The sequence below is a fragment of the Ursus maritimus genome, unplaced genomic scaffold (assembly GCF_017311325.1).
Source record: "Ursus maritimus isolate PB19 unplaced genomic scaffold, ASM1731132v1 scaffold_3, whole genome shotgun sequence".
Classification (NCBI taxonomy): Eukaryota; Metazoa; Chordata; class Mammalia; order Carnivora; family Ursidae; genus Ursus; species Ursus maritimus.
This window is the reverse complement of record NW_024425563.1, coordinates 57,984,705-58,003,911: the sequence shown is the minus strand read 5'-3', so window position 1 is coordinate 58,003,911 and position 19,207 is coordinate 57,984,705. Positions and strand designations below refer to the sequence as shown.

General features: G+C 35.2%; 1 protein-coding gene across 1 annotated transcript in view; it reads right to left on the bottom strand.

Annotated features, from left to right (window-relative positions):
• AGMO (alkylglycerol monooxygenase) overlaps window positions 1–19,207 on the bottom strand; it is a 370,563-nt gene that overhangs the window by 209,644 nt on the left and 141,712 nt on the right. The window contains exon 4 of the mRNA XM_008686354.1: window positions 11,554–11,657. Within this exon, the coding sequence (XP_008684576.1) occupies window positions 11,554–11,657 (104 nt within the window). The remainder of the gene's footprint in view (window positions 1–11,553; window positions 11,658–19,207) is intronic.

Here is a 19,207-nt window from a genome sequence, read left to right as displayed (position 1 = left end):
GAAACTTAGCCATCCTTCTGGTTCCAAAAGATCTGTGATACTATTTTGAATTTTTTAAAAGATTTATTTATTTATTTTAGAGAAAGAGAGCAAGGTGGGGGGCGGGAGGGAGAACAGAGAGAGAAGCAGACTCCCCACTGAGAGTGGAGCCTGATGCCAGGCTAGATCTCATCACCCTGAAATCATGACCTGAGTCGAAATCAAGAGTCTGCTGTTTACCTGACTGAGCCATCCAGGTGCCCTTATGTTGATTTTTTAAAATATATTCAAATAGCTCTCTTATAACAGGTTAATAAAAAATATTTGAAACATACATATAGCCTATGATAAAAACATTTTAAGTTAAGGAGTATTTTGGAATCTTTGAGATGTGAATAAAAATGTAAAATGACTTATCTTGGATGTGTAATAAGTTTTATTTGGAAAGAGAGTGCATACCAGATGAATATTTATATTTCATTACAATTCCCCAAAGTGTGGAAAATAGTCCTTTCAAAAGCAGCTGTTATGGAAAAGGGGGTTCTATGCTCAACTAAGTTGTGAAGTAGTAACTTTACCAAGTGAAATTTCTTCTCAGAACTTCTCAGAGCCTTTACTATACTAATGTGAATCACAAGGGTATTAGCCCATTGAATACTTCCTTAATGAGTTTCCCATAGGATTAGATTTCCTTTTATAAAAAGGGTTTGATAAACCAATGTCTCAAATCTTACAAATCAGTAAATATAATTAGCAGAAAACTGGAAAAAATTAGCTCAGCATGAATTTCAAAAAAGGAAACTTATAGTAAGAAATAAAGATATAGGTTAGGGAATAGGTCACATGAACTACGTGAAAGTTAAATTCTTGTGATTAATATAGTACTATAAAAGATCTAATGATACAACCAAGTTTCTAATTTCTAAAATGGAAAGCAGCTTAGTAAACGTTCAGTTCTGAAAATCCTCACTCATCTTCTATACCTCACATCTTCACATTTCCAAATTCTCTGTAGTTTTTAAAACCAATATAAGTGTCAGTTCTATCATAAAGCCAGAAATGGTACTACTTTGGGAGAAGAATTTCTCCTTCCGCAAAGTTAAACTCTCAGTACCTGGGTCAGGGGACATTACACTGCTTACCAAATATATCCATTTCTGCCATGCATTCAACTCATGTCATTCTGATTCCAAGGCTCTTTAGCTTCAAATTTGACTGTCTACCCTAGGTTATTTTGTTACCTTTTAATAGAAGTCATACATAACTGGTTCACAAAGGAGAAAAATAACCCAGACCTGTATGTGTGAAAAGAGAATGAGGATAGGTCTAGAGGTGACCTTAGGCTAATGGGTAGAGTATGAGTGGGTTTTATTCTGCTCATCAAGTGAATGGAGCAGCCAGGGGTTGTGTACAGGTGATCATCAAGCAGGACATTAAGCGAACTGTAAGTATCTCAACCTTCCCGAAAGTGTTGGAGAGTGTGCCAAGAGATTGGTATGGACTATGGCATTCACGGACAGATCTGAGGGAGACTGTGAACCCCTTCAACATCACAACAGCTTTTGTGCATGGAGGCATATGTAATTTTCTGAAGAAACCATCTATAGCTTTCATCAGAGAGTCTCTGGTGAGTCTATGACTCATCACAGCCAAACAAAAACAAAAACAAAAGGTAATTTAGACTTTGGTCAAAACCAGGAGGTTTTGATGCCATTCTAAGGGGACTAGATTTAACCCAGGCTGTGAGAGAGCAGGTAAAATTTTTTTAAAGCTTGTGAGAAATGTAAAAATAGGTTTGAAGTCTATTTCACGAGCCCAGTGAAAAATCGCACACATTTAAGCACAGCAGTAGCCATGGGGATAAAGGGAGAGAAAACATGCAAGGGATGGATCTAAGGCTTTGGTAACTACCTAAACAGAGGACATGAGAGGGGCAGAGGAGGATCAGAAGACACCCAGATCTGTAGGCTTTTATGTTGGGTGATACTGTTTGCCAAGACAGCAGACAGAAGAGGTTTATAAGGTTCAACCTAGGGAATGCTATGTTGGAGTCCTCGAGGTATATCCATGGAAGCTGTGAGTAAGCAAGTATGTTGTGCAAATATCAATTGAATTGAAAAATGACCCAGATTTGTAGGTTTGGATGAGTGGAGCAGTAGGCCTGAAATCCAGACCTAAGTTTAAGAATCACTCAAAAGAGGTGGTGACATAGAGGTAGGGATTACTCACTTCTCTTTCTGTAAGAATAAGGAAGGAGAGAGTTGGGGGTTTTCCTTCAATAGAACATATGGATGGGGGAGAAGATTTCATGTTTTGTTTTGTTTTTTTAATGTGAGAGATACGAATATATTTTTGGTGTATTCAGAAAGAGCCACTTCAGAGGAAGAGGGGAACATGTCAAGAGTAGCTGGTCAGAAAAAGTCCAAGACAGGAACTAAGACGGGAACAATGTCACCAATTTAAGGATAAGACCTTCGGAAAAGGGGTAAACATTTTCTATAAAACTAGAGACAAGAAAGTGTGTGCACTTGTGACTTCACAAATCTTAATGAACGTATTTGTAAGGAAAGTAGAGAGAGGAAAAACCAGAAAAACTTGCATTCTCTGTGAAGTTTTAGATATGTTCATTGGCTGAAAGCAAGGAGCATGAGTGGAGAAGAGCCCCTGAGGAGACTGCAGAATTCTGGAAGGTCTTCTCCCAGGTAGGGAGGATGGCTTGGTGAGCAGCACTGACCCCTCAGCTCCGTCTACAAGCCATACATGGAGGGGCAACAAGCTGCCAGCTGGTGCTACTACAGGGAATCTGTGGAGCTCAGCAAGCTGGGTATGGGAATGAAGTAGGTGGGTGACCGGATTCAAGCACAGCTTGGGGATTTCAGGGTAGATGCAACAGAAAGAGGTGGACTGTTTTCCAGAGTCAAAGAAATTATGCACTTCCGGTTGGATGAGGTAGGAAAAAAAGCTGTCAGCCATGACAAACTGGGAGGAAAAGCAGGGGTCGAGCAAGGAGAGCCGTCCACAAGTAAGCTACAAAGCAAACAGGTTCAAGTTAGGTGTCTAATTACTTTGAATGAAATGGGAAAATAAAACTGAGCTCCAGGATTCATATCTACCTTATTTTAACAAAGTAGTTAAACTTTACTAATATCTGCACTTCTAAGATTTTTTTATTTTTATACATTTTATAAATTTTATTTTTATAATGCTACTTTAGAGAAAAACAATTCCTTCATAATTGAGGAACTAAAGATTGAATAATCAAGTATACTGTCCCACATCCTTAAAATCTACATAATCTATCATGACACAGAACCAAATCTTATGACTGCACACAGAGTGCAATTATCTCTATCTTTAAAACACAACTATTTAAATTGTATGTTCGGAATAAGTGCTTGTGTTTCTACTAAGGAAGTCCTTATTTTAACTAATCTAGGCCCATCTTTCTGTTCCCACTTCTATGCTTTTATCCATTTTCCCCTTTGCCCATTCCACCTTCTTATACATCCTATATTCTAGCCATACTCAAACTTCATGTGTTGAATTGTGTTTCCCCAGAAGATATGTGAGGCCTTATTCCCCAGTACCTCAGAATGTGACCTTATTCGGAAACAGATTTTTTATGAAGGTAATCAAAGTAAAATGAGTCAATTAGGGTGGGCTCTAATCCAAAATGATAGGTTTACATATAAATGGGGGAAATTTGGATACAGAGGCAAACAGGCACACAGGAAGAATGACATGTGAAGATGAAGGCAGAAATTGGTGTGATGCATCTACAAGCCAAGGAACACCAAAAATCGCCAGCAAACCACCAGAAGTTAGAAGAGAGGCATGGAACAGATACTTCCTCACAGCCTTCAGAAGGAACCAACCCTGCCAATACCTTGATATCAGATTTCTAGCCTCCAGAACTATAAGGCAATAAATTTCTAAGACCCAGTCTTTGGTACTTTGTTATGGCAGCTCTGGGAAACTAATACACATCCCATACACTTCACTTGCAATTTCCTAAGTTTATTATACTTTTTTTTTCAGAATTTTTTGTTTTCAAAGACATGCTCCTTCTACATAATATTCCATTTACAGCCTCATTTTTGGCAAAATTGTATTATTCTTACAGATTGGGCTCAGGCATTTCTTCTGTGATGTCCCTCTGCACCCACCATGGGTTCCCAAAGCAGACACTTCTCTCTAAAATCTTAACAACTTGTATTTATAATGGCCGTCGATGTACTGGAATCCCACCAAGGAAAGCAAGCACCTTAAGAACAGAGGACATGTCCTATTTCTCTTTATATGCCTAACCTTTGCCACCATGACCAGCTCTGCCAATCAAGACTGTATATGGAAAAAAAAAAAAAAAGAATGGATGCACGTCTCAAAGTAGGAACAACTACATGTAAAGAGAGTTGGATATTTTAGCTGGTTTTACATTTTCCTCAAGTAGCAATAGGGCTATTCATTATGAGTCTTCTTATTTATCCTTCATCATAAAAACTACAAATGACTATCAAATTTCTGTAAAAATGAAACATCAAATATCAGAGAATAATTTTATTTTTACCAAATTTTAAATTGACTTTGGTACACTACAGAATAATTCCATTTTCTTGATGCATGCTAGAATCAAGGCTCAAACCTGTCAAGATACAAACAAGCTAAGGGCTTCATTTATTTAATATGTGGACATGAACTTTGTCTTATATGCTGTCTTTGAATGGTGGTTGAGGGTGGCAAGGGACGCCTTGGAGTTCTGAGGCAAAGTCCTGAGAGATGCTTTGTTTCTTTACTGCATGGGGGTCTCAGGGCACACTTTCCATGTATGACATAAGAGTTATGAGAATTTTATCCCCAGTGTATTTGACTGCAGTACATCAAAGTTGTTAGTTTTTGTGTCTTTATTTGTTCACATTTGTCTTTATGTAATTTCAACTTCCACATACTGAAAAATGGTATTTGCTTATGTAGTTTGGCAGAAAGTACGATGTAATAGAAGATTCGAGATTTCAATAAATGTTCCTCTGCAGTCTTATATGTAATATAAAAACAATATTATACACGTGAGTTATACTTGATATAGTTCAAAGAATTTCCACATTAATCATTTAAGATAATTTTCAAAATAACAAGAGAAGAAGGCAGAGCAAATATTAAATACCCCCATTTCATGTACAAAATCACTGAGATGCAAACAATAATCAAGTGATTCAGAGTGGCAAAGCTAGTTAATAACTGAGCTATCTGGGATTCAGACTTCCTTATTTCTGGCAAATTGTTCCCTCATGTTTCTTAAATGTAATCAGTATGTATTTTTAAATTATTATGCTCAAAAATAATATTACCATATATTTACAGGTTCTCTAACTTGTGGTAAAAAAAGCTTTCATAAATCGATGTTATAACTATATTTCTTTCTTCTGATGGTGGATAAAACTTACCTCTTTTTAGATTGCTAATATACTGTAAACATATTTTACAAATTCTTATAATATTGATTATAACACTAACCTAAAAAACAAAATTTTAAGGATTGAGATATACTACAGAGCTAAAAATAAATTAACTAACCTAGTCATTTAAACTAAGTGCATTTATCATTAATTCACTAGCTTTTAAGAGAAATACTCAGCTCATTAAATGTAGAGCTTACTCTTTCTCATTCTATAGCTTCATATATGAAACAAATATGCTAAAATATATTTTATTCAGAAAGGTAAATAAGTTACTCACCTATGCTCTAATTTTTGGAGATATTTTAAATAATAAATACTCAAATGACAGATTTAAATTATTTCACACACTGGACTTAGCCTAGTTAATGTAGCAGAATGTTTGACACCCATAATGTCAAATAGATGACATCCATAAAACTTTTTAAAATTTCTTTCATTTATGTACCATACCTTTGTTAAGCACTGACTGCATCAGGCACTTTAGATATATCAGTGAAAAATACCTTTTAAAGTTTACAGGTTGGCATGAAAAGCAATACTGCAAATAACAAATACTATAATAGAGATATGGAAGGATTTTATGGGACCAAAAAAAAAAAAAAAAAGCAACCTAGGCAAAGTTAGAAAGCATCTGTAGAGAGGAATGAACTGAGTCTTGAAGGATATAACAATCAGGGGTAAAGGACCAATAATTTTCCTGGCAGATACAACTGGATGTGCAATGACATATCAAGACATTATGACATGGTAGATTTTGAGAACTGAAAATTGTTACCTGAAGATGAGGTGACAGTAGGGGATTGTGGAGGATGAGACTGGGGACGGAAGTGGGACCAGGTTTTGACTACCTCTGCATGTGGTAGGGAGTCTACGAAATTCCTTTCTCAAAGCTATAGAGCAGTTCAGTTTGTTCAGAGCCAGCATTCTGGAAAGGGAACAGTGGGTGATGGGTTGAGGGATTAAGAATGGAAAAATAAAGAGTTACTTTAGAACCAATTTAAAATAGTACTGGCTGGGGGCACCTGAGTGGCTCAGTCAGTTGAGTGTCTGACTCTTGGTTTCGGCTCAGGTCATGATCTCGGGGTTGTGGGATCGAGCCCCACATGGGGCTCAATGCTCAGTGCAGAGTCTGCTTGGGATTTTCTATCTCCTCTCCCTCTGCTCCTCCCCCGGCTTGTGCTCTTGCAATAAATACATACATACATACATACATAAAATCTTTATACAAATAAAATAGTACTGGCTGAATCATTGTTCTCTAGGATGCTTCAGGCGTCCCAGGAATCAATGACTATTGCTGCTAGTTCTAAGGGGCTTTGGTTCGTTTTTGGTTTCCTAGAGTTGTTATATCATCCACGGTGGCTCTGGGAAAAAGTAGGTATGTAAATGCAGTTGTATTTTTTAATAAATATTTTTATAATAGTTTTACATTTGTAAAAGTGTTGCAAAGATAGTATGGAGTAGCTACATACTCTCCACCCGGTGTCTCTTGTTAACATTTTATTGTGCTGAATTGCCCCAACTATGAAACAAATTGGTACATAACTAAACTCCACTAAACTCCACACCTTATTTAGATTTCACTAGTTCTTTCCCCCCCTAATGTTCTTTTTTCTGTTTTAGGATATCACCTAGAACACATTATTACATAGTCTTTACATCTTATAGCCTCTTCGATCTGAGGCTATTTCTCAGATGTCCCTTGTGTTTCATTTTATACTTTTGAGGAGTACTAGGTTACGTACTTTGTAGAATGTCCATCAATTCAGGTTTGACAAATGTCTTTTCTGGGCTATCGGTTTTGGTGATAAATACCCTGGGGTGAAGGGCCATTTAATAGGACGTTATTATAACATCTTATCAAAGGGACTATGCTATCAACAAGATACCCCTGTTAACGTTAACTTTATCTGAGATTGTGTTTGCTGGGTTTCTCCATTCTAAAGTTACCTTCCACCCCCACCTCACCCTTTGTCTCTTTTTCCTTTTGGTGTGTGTGTGTTTTGTTTTCGTTTTGTTTGTTTCTGAATATAGCTGACACATAACATTACATTAGTTTCAAGTATACAACTTACTGATTTGACAAGTTTATACATTATGCTATGCTCTCCACAAGTGTAGTTACCATCTGTTCCATTACATCGTTATTATTCCTTATACATTCTCTATTCTTTGGACAGGAGTTACTCAGTACAGTCTACAATCAAAGGGTGGGGTAAGGGAGGCATTAAGCACCATTTTTGGGGGGTGAGGAATTAACTATGTATGTTATCTGGAATTCTTTTGGAATTCTTTAAAGGAAGTTATCTCCCACATATTTGTCCCCATTTATTTATTCAATCATTTATCTATATCAGTATGGACTGATTTCAAAGATGTTTATTTTATGCTTTGGATTGTAACTCCACACTGTGTTATGTATTTTGTTGTTCAAATTGTTCCGGATTTTGGCCATTGGGAGTTCCTTGAAGTTGGATCCTGTAACCGTCTGACATAACCCATTCTATTATTTTCTAGCACTTCTCTAGCTATGCTTTGAATATAAACTATAGCATTCAGGTATTTTATCTGAAAAAAGCTGGAAGAAATGAAATGTTAATCTTGACACTGTTATATATAACATAATATCCATAGATCTAGACACACTTTATTACTTGGAAACACTATCAAGTTTAAGTCATTATATCAATTAAGATAGTAAAAGACTGAAATAACATGCAAAACCACCTATTTCAGTATACATTAAATAAAGCTCACTTAAAATGGTACTCCATCCATTGCAGTTCTTTTTGGAGAAGTAATGTTAAAGCTAAGATTAAAACTGGCTTTAAAAAAAGTGCAGAAAGTATGGTTAGAGATTCTTGAAAGCTTAATTCTTATCTTTAACTACTTAGAATGACAGGTCTGCCACCCTAATTTTCATAGTAATATCAAAGAAAAACACTCTGAGATTAATTATACTTTTCATTTTATGAATTAATTTTCTCTTCAAAGACATGTATTATTTGTTCTAAGACATATTGTTACCTAACTAACTACCAAGTTATATACCTTACCTATCAGTGCTAATGAAAAAAATCTTTAAAAAGACTCAAAGGAAATCCTGATGACTTCTTTTATTTTAATGTCTAGAAAGACCAACCATCACAGACACTTAAATCATCTATGCCATCTTCTAACAGACCTACAAATGCTAGACAAAAATCCAGGCTGATTCATAATCTCTACCTTTCATTTCCCACACTGCAAATCTGCCTGCTCCTTCTCCTACCCCAAATTAGCAGCTTCTGATGAATTCCCAATGCTCATTTCCTTATTCAGCATATTTTGTGTTGTTGGCAAGATGATATGAGGTTATAAAAGGGATTTATACTGGCAATAAATAGGTGTGAACCTGCATTTTACTTAGGTTTTCACTAATCTGTAACATTGAGTGCATTGACTTAATAGGGGGAACGGCACAAATGAAACCAGGATAAAGACTACCATAAACTTGAAGTGACATGTCTGGACTCAAATTCCAACCAGCAATGTTCAATACTGTATGATGTAGCAGGCCCCTCTGAGATTCATTTTGTAGCTTTTAAAATGGATGATTTAAATATATTGTCTCCCAGATTTCTTCTAGTTCTGAAGTCTACGATGCTCTGACAAAAATTTTTGTTTGATAATTCCTCAGACAGCCAGTTCACTCACTGCATTTGATTTTCCTGGAACAACTCCAAACACAGCTCTATCTTTTCTTGGAGGATTTCTCCCCCAAAATGTAAGCTCTGGAGGCTTGAGTTATCTTTGTGCAAAGTTATCTTTATAACTCAGGAGAGAATAAGGATTTTTGAGATTATTATTTTAATCGGTCATATATTTAAGCCTGTTTTCTACAGGATAATAAAAGTTTGTATTAATGAAACTATTTCTTAAGAAGGGAGGATAGTCAGTATACCTCCCTTCCATCAGGGGCCCGTTCCCTTTATTCACTAGAGCTCTAGACTAGTCTTGAGCTAGACAACTGTAAGAGAGATAGTATTTTCTTCACATTGAATCATCCAGAGTTCCAGTATAAGCTATAAGAAGATGGAACATATAATATAAATTCTTTCTTTTCCACCTATGTTTCTTAGATCATGTAATGGATTGAATTGTGCCCCCCCAAATTTGTGTGTTGAAATCCTGTTCCCTAATACCTCTGAATGTGACCTTATTTGGAAACAGAGTCCTTACAGATGTGATTAGTTAAGATGTGCTCATAATGGAGTAGGGTGGGCCTAATCCAAAATGACTGATGCCCTTACATATAAAAAACAGAAATCTGAACATAGACACAAGGAGATCACCATGTGAAGACTGGCATTATGTTCCTAAAAGCCAAGGAACTATCAGAAACTAAAAATTTCATAGACGGGACTAGAACAGTTCCTTCCTTAGAGTCTTCAAGGGGGACCATGGCCCTGATGACACCTTGATTTCAGACTTCTGGCCTCCAGAACTATGAGACAACACAATTCTGTTGTTCTAAGCTATCCAGTTTGTGATACTTCGTCATGGCAGCCCTAGGAAATTAACACAAGCTGTAACATGCGTGTGTAGCATGGGGGGTGGAGGGTTGGATTTCTTTTTATATCTCTTTTAACAAATGTATTTATACCATCACTGGCTTATAGATTGGTTTTGCCTATGCTGTTGTTTAGGTTACAACACCTGCAAGTATATGTATTTTTATAGGTTATGAGACACCTGGCTTCAAATATGGGGTTTTGTCACTTTCTAACTGTGTAATTAACCTCACTGATCTTCGGTTCCCTGATAATAGTAACACTTGATCTAACATAGTAATGTAAGTGAAAAACAATGCAGAGACAAATACAAGAGTATTTAGTGTGGAGGATAAGATCCAAGACCCTGCAGCCAGGTTGAATGAGTTCAAATTAAACTCCTCCCTTTATTAGTTTTGTGACTGAACTATAAACTCAGTTCCATCATTTTAAAGTGTCTTAAAGTTGCCATGAAGATCAAATAAGTTAATGCATAAAGTGATCTTAGAAGATTATCTGGCACACAGAAAGTATTCAATAAATGATATCTAAAAGTGCCTTGTAAACTATAAAGAATCATACTAATGTTAGATCATTATAATTTATAGTTGGTAGCACTTACACATCAATAACTTTCTTTTTCTTTTAAAGTAATCTCTACACCCAATGAGTGCTCAAACACATGACCCCCAAATCAAGAGTCAGATGCTCTATGGACTGAGCCAGCCAGATGCCCTGATAACTCTGACTTTCTAGCTCAACATGCCTCTTAGGGGCACCTGGGTGGCTCAGTCATTAAGCATCTGCCTTCGGCTCAGGTCATGATCCCAGAGTTCTGGGATCAAGCCCCGCATCGGGCTCCCTGCTCAGCGGGAAGCCTGCTTCTCCCTCTCCCACTCCCCCTGCTTGTGTTCCCTCTTTCGTTGCCTCTCTGTCAAATAATCTTTTTAAAAAAATGCCTCTTAGCAGTGTAGTTTGGATAGCTACTGAGATCTAAGGAGTGACAATCACAAATGAAGGTTATTACTAAGTGGGCCAGGTTTGCCCAGTGAATCAGAAGAAGCTTCAAACTAGAGGCTATTTCTGGTTTTCATTAGTCTGCTCATTTCCTTATGTAAAAATATTTTAGAGCCAAAATTTTTGTTGAGCATCATATTAACTGCTCTAATATGTAAATGAAAAGCACAGAATTTAAGTAGATTTCACTTGGGCATGCAGAAATGGGAGTCGAATTTTTAAAAACTGCTTTTAAAAGTTTCAAATGAAATATTTTTATATATTTGAACTGAGACACATTGTCTACACATCACTCTTATTAGTTATAGTAAATTAAAAAAAATAGACAGCCAAACTCTCACCTTATTTTATACCTCAAGGTTATTTTTTGTTGTTTTGCTTTGTTTTGTTTTATCAAATAAAATACTACCATTACAAAACATTACTTGCTTCATATGTCTTGCCTTATAAAAGGAGAAAAAAGCCTTTTAGTAAAATACTTTCTTTAGTTGACTTGAAGGAAATAGAAACAAGTGAGACTTTAAAAAATGTATTATATTATCACATTTATCCAATTTTATACAACTTACCCAGGAAGTATATATTTGCAAAACAGATTGTCTCAGTGCTGTGGATAAGTTATAGTCTTCAGAACTGTGGTGGGTTTGGTGTCCAGCCCACATGATATTAACCTCTGCAAAACACATAATTTGAAATGAGCCATGAGAATAAGAACAAAGCAACTTCCATTTTCACTTATGTACGCTGCTCTTGTTAAGTGAAGAAGAAAAATCTGGAACATCTCTGAAAAACCTAGCCAATATAATTATAATTAAAAGAAGCTGCTTCAAATGACTTTTGGAAACAGAGAGGATATAAATTACAAACAAATAAGAAAACTGAAACATAGCAAATAAGTATGTATAGCATATATAATATAATTAAATGCCTCCAGCAAGCTAAAATTACTTCCAAAATTTATACTTGCTAATGTATTATTATAATATGACAAATCATAAAAGCTAACTGTCAATGTTGTAACAATACAGTCAATGGATAGTGATGATTTTTCAGTATGTGGTAACATATTTATAATTAAAGAAGAATAATGTGATGGGAGAAATTGGTACATAAATTTTGGAATGAAATATTACATAAAATTCCTTCCTGATGGCTTTTTAAGAAGTTTCAAAATCTGTCTATTGGAATAAAAGGCAAAGTAGAGTAATATTTGGTTCTAAGACTCAACATTTCATTTTTATTTACAGAAATAGATTAGCTAATGCATACAGCTCTTTCTGTACCTTACCAAAACACTACCATTTCTAAAATTCTCCCACATAATTGCTGTTCATCCTTATAATAAAAAAGGAAATGTAACTTGTTTATTTTCGAGTATTATGCGGATGGCCCAAAACTGCCTTGCAATTCATTTACATCCCAAAGGGACAGTTGTTTGTTTTTTCTACAATATGCCACTATAATGACCTCCTAAGTAGATAGAACAAGCCCACATTTTTCATTCTGTGAATATTTTTTTCTTACCAGAATTACAGATACCACACTACAGTCTATTCAGTTAAAAGAAAGTACAGCTAAACTAGCTGTAATTGTGTTCTTTGCTACAAATACAGGAGACAGAATTAACTGTGTAGTATGATCACTGTATCCATGCCAGTAGAGATTAGAAATTAAATCTTTTAGTCTTGCCTGCACAGGGACCGAACAGTGACCCTAAGTGTGGAAATATTGTGTGGGTTATTGGTGTTTTTTATTTTTGTTTTGTTTTGTTTTCTGTAGAGAGAGAAAGAGCATGGACACAGGTGCACATGACCTGGGGGAGGGAGAATAGGGGACTGGCAGAGGAAAAGGGAGAGAAAGAATCTTAAGCAGCCTCCACATCCAGCATGAAGCCTAACTAGGGGCTTTATCTAAAGACCCTAAGATCATGACTTGAACCGAAATCAAGAGTCAGGTGCTTAACAACTGAGCCACCCAGGTGCCCTGGTTATTACAGTTGCCATATACTAGTAGTTAAAATACCTAGCACATGGAAGACTAATTTGCTAGAAGGTTTTATGAAAATCATGGAGATAAAAGTATATAAATATGTAAATTTAAATAGAAATAGGTAAAATAAAATGAAATAAAAATGAATAAATAAATAAACTAACTAACTAACTAACTAACTAACTAACTCCCTGGGTGACTTCTCTGCCATTCATTTAGGAAATGAAAGCTTTCTGGACAATCTATGTAGGGAGTTACCAAACAAAATCTGCAAAATAATTTTGGTAAATAAATGATAGCTCAGATATAAGAAGGACTTAATACTGTGAAAATGGAAAGATTATGAACAGAATTATGAATAGAGGCCCCATCAGAAGTCATTATTATTTTTTTTATTATTTTTTTTATTATTTTCAAGGGGGGGCAAGTATTTTCATAAGCCGTAAGTTTATATGTAACTTAGATCCTGATTGGTTGACATTTCAATCATTCCTGGTAATAACCCCATATTTTTACCCAAGCAATTAAGGAAATTGCTCTTATACAAATGAAAAGTACTTGACCATAATGATCTCTAACTTCCCAGGTATAATCCTTGAAATAACCTAGAACCTTAATCTCTGATTTATTGGCTAGTTTATATAGCTACAAATAAGAGATAAACCAAGAAATCTGTGGCACTATTGCATGACAGTTTATTAAGAAGTAATAAATTTGATGAATCTCTTAAGTCTTTTAAAACTCCTTACAGAGTGAAACCCTGAAATAATCCAAACGCCATTTCTCTTTAAAACATACCCATTATTAAACATTTCAGAACCTATTACTTATAAACTTCATTACAAAAAAAAATTATTGTCCATTCCGTTGGACTTTTTGGGATTTGCTTTAAAAACTCGTCATAATGCATCCATGTTATGAGTTCAGAAGGGGATGAGCTAATCAGATGAGGTCCAATTAGAGAGTAAAAACATATATTTAAATTACTTCCTATAACTTCCACAGAAGCTAAATGGTGGAACAAAGAATCCACAAAGGTGCAGGTTAAAGAGCTATCTCTTGAGTTGTTTTAAAAGCTTTTACTTCCTATCACAAACTGTGTGTAACACAAGCCTTCGTTCAATGAGGTACAGCTGTATAAACAGGGTACGGTAACTGGATCCTACTGCCTTACCTCTGTCACTTACTGGAACTAGGAAAAACAAGAAAAAATATGATTTTTTCCCACAGTTTATACACCTTACTTGAAGTAAATCATTTTCAAAGTGGTTATAAAAATGCATTTTATAGAAAATTGTTCCAATTGTTCTTTTGCAAACAAAATGAAAAATTAACAGTGCATTTATAAGTATGTTCATTCCCCCTAATATTTGACTTATTTGTTCTAAGGAATAAAAACATATATCAAAGAGGAAAAAAATGGTATTTTAAGAATAAACATCTATCAGAGAACTAATGTAATTACAAACTGTAGTCTGTAACAATTTTATTTTCCTACAAGAGAATTACTGATTATATAAGCATTTGGTATGTTATTATGGCTTTTCAACGATATAGTTTGAAATAGTTATGCTGTTTTCCAGTGTTAAAATAAAGATTTGTATAAATAAATTTTATTAATACATTGACCAATCATTCAATTAGGCCAAAATTTAATGTAATGTGTGTGTTTGTGTGTGTGTTATATTTTTTAGTTTGTTAACTTTTTCTATTTTTTTTTTTTACATTGAAGTATGACTTACATACAGTGAAATCCATCCCTTTATGTACTTGGTAATATGAGTTTTTACCAAACAAATACAGCCGTGTAATCACAATCAAGATACAGGACAGTTTTGATCAACCCAAAAAATTCCTCATTGCACTTTGTGGTTGTGGCAAGTAGACTCTTAACATGGCTCCCTGATCAGATGATGAGATTCCGGACTTTGAACTGATAATGTAATGGGATGAAACTCTTGGGATCTTGGGAGAGGCGAGGGTGTTGTGAAGTAGGAGAAAAATGAATCACTGGGATCCAGAGGACTGCCTATGGAAGAAGCTTCTAAGATGGCCCCCAAAGATTCGTGCCCTTGTAGGATGTTCATCTCTTGTATAATCCCTCCCCTTGATTGTGGGCTGGATTTAATAATTCCCTTCTAATGAATATAATTTTGGCAAAGGTGATGGGATGTCACTTCTGATATTAGGTTGTAAAAAGATAGAAGCTTATGTCTCGGGTGCTCTCTCTCATACTTTCAAATGCTCTGTCTGAGGAAAGTCTGCCGCCATTTTGTGAATTGCCTTTTGGAAAAGCCTACATGGCAAGGAAGTAGGAGAGGCCTCAAGCTACCCAGTGAGGAACTAAACACCGTAGCTCAAACTCCACAAGGAATGCAGATCTACCCCCAGCTGACCCTTCATATAAGACTGCAGTGAGTAGGCAGCTTAACTGCTTAACTACAGCCTCATGAAAGATCTGGAGCCAGAAGCTAAGCTGTGCCCAGATTCCAGACCCACAGAGACTGTGAGATAAGCCACTACTGTATTACAAAGTAGATAATATCGTAGTCAATTCCCCTTGGTCTCATTCTCCCAGTTTCTTCCATCCACTGATTTGGATTCTTTCCTATAAGTTTTACCTTTTTGAGAATGTTGTATAAATGAATTACATAGTATTTAGCCTTCTGAGTCTGGTCTCTTTCACTTAGCATAATGCATTACAGATTTCTCCATTTTGCTGTATTTAACAGTAGTTTCTTCGTTTTTCTTGTTGAGTAGTATTCCATTTTTATGGTCACTTCAGACTTCTTGTTTTGTTTTTATTCATTCAGTAGTTGAAGAACATTTTAGTTGCCTCCAGTTTGGGGCAATTACAAATGAAGAACCTATAAACATTCTCATATAGTTTTTCTCAAAGTTTCATTTCACTTGGGCAAATACCCAGGAGTGAGATTACTGAGCTCTATAGTATATTTACATTTAGCTTGTAAAGAAACTGTCCAACCATTTTCCAAAGTTACTATGTCTTTTTGTAATACTACCAGGAGTGTAAGAGAGTTACATTTGCTCCATATCTCTGGCAACACTTGGCATTATTAATTTTGTTTTTAATTCATTTATTTCATAGCATTCTAATAGCTATGTATTTGTATCACATTGAAGTTTTAATTTTCATTGACATAAGGTTAATGACTATGATTATCTTTCTATGCGGTTATTTGCCATCTGTATGTTTTCTTTGAACTAACTATTCAAAATTTGTGACCACATTTTAGTTAGATCTTTCTAGGAATTGAAACTTTAATACTTTTTTTTAAAAATTTATATTCAAATGGAAGCTTTTAAATTCTATCATGTAGAATTTTAGAAAGAGGGTTCTCCATTTATATGTTTATATTCTTTTAAAAATTTAAACCAAGCAAAAAAGAAGCAGATACAGCTTTTCAGTATGATGTAAAAAAAAAAGAAATCCATAAGAATTTACATTTTTCCAATTCGAACTTGTTTCTATACAATGCATAAGCAAAAAAATAATGTAATGCCTATTGTTGAGTTATTTGAACAAAATGGTAAAATTAATTAAAATCTTATTGATAAGTATGTTATTAATACCTACCACATTCACTTGCATTAAAAATAAGAAATGTAATTTTAAAATTTTAGAATTTTGGTATGTCCACATTTATGTCAGTTGTATTCTTTTAAATCCATTTGGGAAAGTCTAAGAATTACAATTAAATTTAATAAGATTACATTTTAATTGTAGATTTTTAAAAATAAGGACTTATTTAGCACTAATCTATTAACTCTGCTATGTACAAATATTTGTTGAGGTATGCTAATAGAGAAAAGCACAAAATAGAAAAATCCTTCAAAGAACCTGAAACCAAATAGAAATTTTTAAAAATTTATAGAAAGGATTGACTGGTCCAGAAAGTTTTACATACCTTAAAATAAATATAATTCTGTGTAAATTGCACATATTCTGCATCACTTTGTAGTCTACATTTTATTAAAACTTTTTAAAGATTATAACAACCAGGGCTTCCATGGAATATAAGAAGACATTATAGTTACTGACTACTTCCCTACCTTCTTTTATTTTCTATTCTCAAAATGTCCCAGAAATGACATTTCATAGTATCTCATGCAATTCAACTTTTGATGATTGCCTACTCAATTCAATGGTTAGAATTGTCATAAAAGTCCCTCCCTGTTTCTACTCAAAGATGAGATTGAGTAATAATAATTATAATACAAATAATATTAACAGCAATGATAAACACATAAAAATGCTTAGCATGCACTAGGCAATATTTAAACCCTTTACATGTACTAATTCATATGTTACAGCTACATGAGAAGATAGATAATTGTATGGTTTCCACTTTATGGATGAGGAAATGGAGACATAATGGGATAGAGTAATTTGCCTAAGGTAAGTAATGATAGTTATTCTTATTAATTAATTGTTTTTATTAGTTGCAGAAACTATATTTTCTACCCCCACTGCCCCTCAGTGGGTGTTGTGACTGATTCTCAGTGATGCAGTTTGAGTAGAAATACTGTGTATAACCTCAGGATGAGGTAAAGGACAACTGCGCCTCCTCCACTCTCCCTATTCCCCTTCAACTGCAAACAATATACAGAATATTCAGCAGAGGACGCTGGTGCCCTGGGCTTTGTATGCAAAGACAAATGAAAGACGGGAGGATCTTGGATGTCTGAATGATAGCATGGAGTAGGGTGCCTCCACTCACCCATATTTAAAAAGGATGTGAGTGAGAAATAAATCTTTATTGCATTAAGTCACTGGAATTTGTTATAACTCATTGAACTAACTCCACTACATACTCACTAGTAACTTTTGCTCTCAATACAAATGCACGTGATCTGGTTACCACCAATGCCATTGACCTTACTACAAAGCTATGTTCTCCAGTACTCAGTTCTTCCTAGAGACACACTTCTATAGGGAAAGCACTTCATAGCAAACTGAGAAACTGGTACCTATGTTCCTAAATGCAACCTCCAATTAGCATAGCTCAAGGTAATATGTTATTATCACTAAATTTCCAAAATACTGCTTAAAACACATGGTTATAGGGAATTCATAACATATCGTGTGGCTTTTTCCTCGCTATCCTCGGCCACCTGGAGTCATCCCTAACTTCATTCTGATGACTTTACTGTCCCTTCCGTTACAAGGTTTTATGCAAGGTTGCCTGAAAGTAATGCTATAAATAAGACAGCTTGATTTCAATGTACCCTTTTTCCTTCTCTAAATTCAATCATTCTCCTTTTATATTCCTCTACTCCTAGTCAGTTTGTGTAGATATTGGTCAAGACTAAGTAACCACCTAGATTTCTGTGGGTTCAAACTTGTATTTCCCTGGCCCTAGGCCATGGGCTGCATAATCTGCTACAGAATCCTCATTCATATCACTGCTGATGCATGGAATTTCACTCAGTAGAAAACCTATCACTGAACTAACATATTTTTAAGTGGTATGCATACTGAAATTTCCAGAAATATAAGTGGCCAATGAAGAAATATTTTTGGTTAAGAGTGATTCCCATACCTTCCAACCTATGTGGAAAATCAGCCACTTCCATAAGGAAACTATCCCTATCTGAAAAAGTTGGCAGAATTAGATAAAAAAAAAAAAAAACCTTTGAAATAAAAGTTAACAGTATTACATTTCAAAATAATTACAAATTTGACAATGTTTACGTCTCATGAAAATTACTTATTGATTGAATAAAACCAAATTCTAGTGCCCGAGGGTCCTGGTTGTCAGCAGCCACATTAATGTCATGACTTGGGTTTTGGTGAAGTTAGTGATTTTTATTATGAGATTCTTAAAATTTATTCAGATTCTAAGAAAGGCACATACTTTCATAGACTAAAAGCAAGACATTTTCCAGAGTATTTAGTGACGTACATTTGGGATCTATAGTACCCCAACTAGCACAATCAGGGGGCAGAAATCATGGGAGAAGAGCTTTTTTATATGTCAATAGAGTTAGCTAGGAATGGCAAGCTCTCTGTGACACTCCTTCCATGCAGCATGCTTGCCTGTGGTGAGACACAATGAACTTTGGCTGTACTATGTTTGGAACAGTGATTAATTTGTCTCTACAAGTCACAAAATCTAAGAACAAATAACTTTCAAAGTTTAAAAAGAGAGCAATATAGGGGCGCCTGGGTGGCACAGCGGTTAAGCGTCTGCCTTCGGCTCAGGGCGTGAT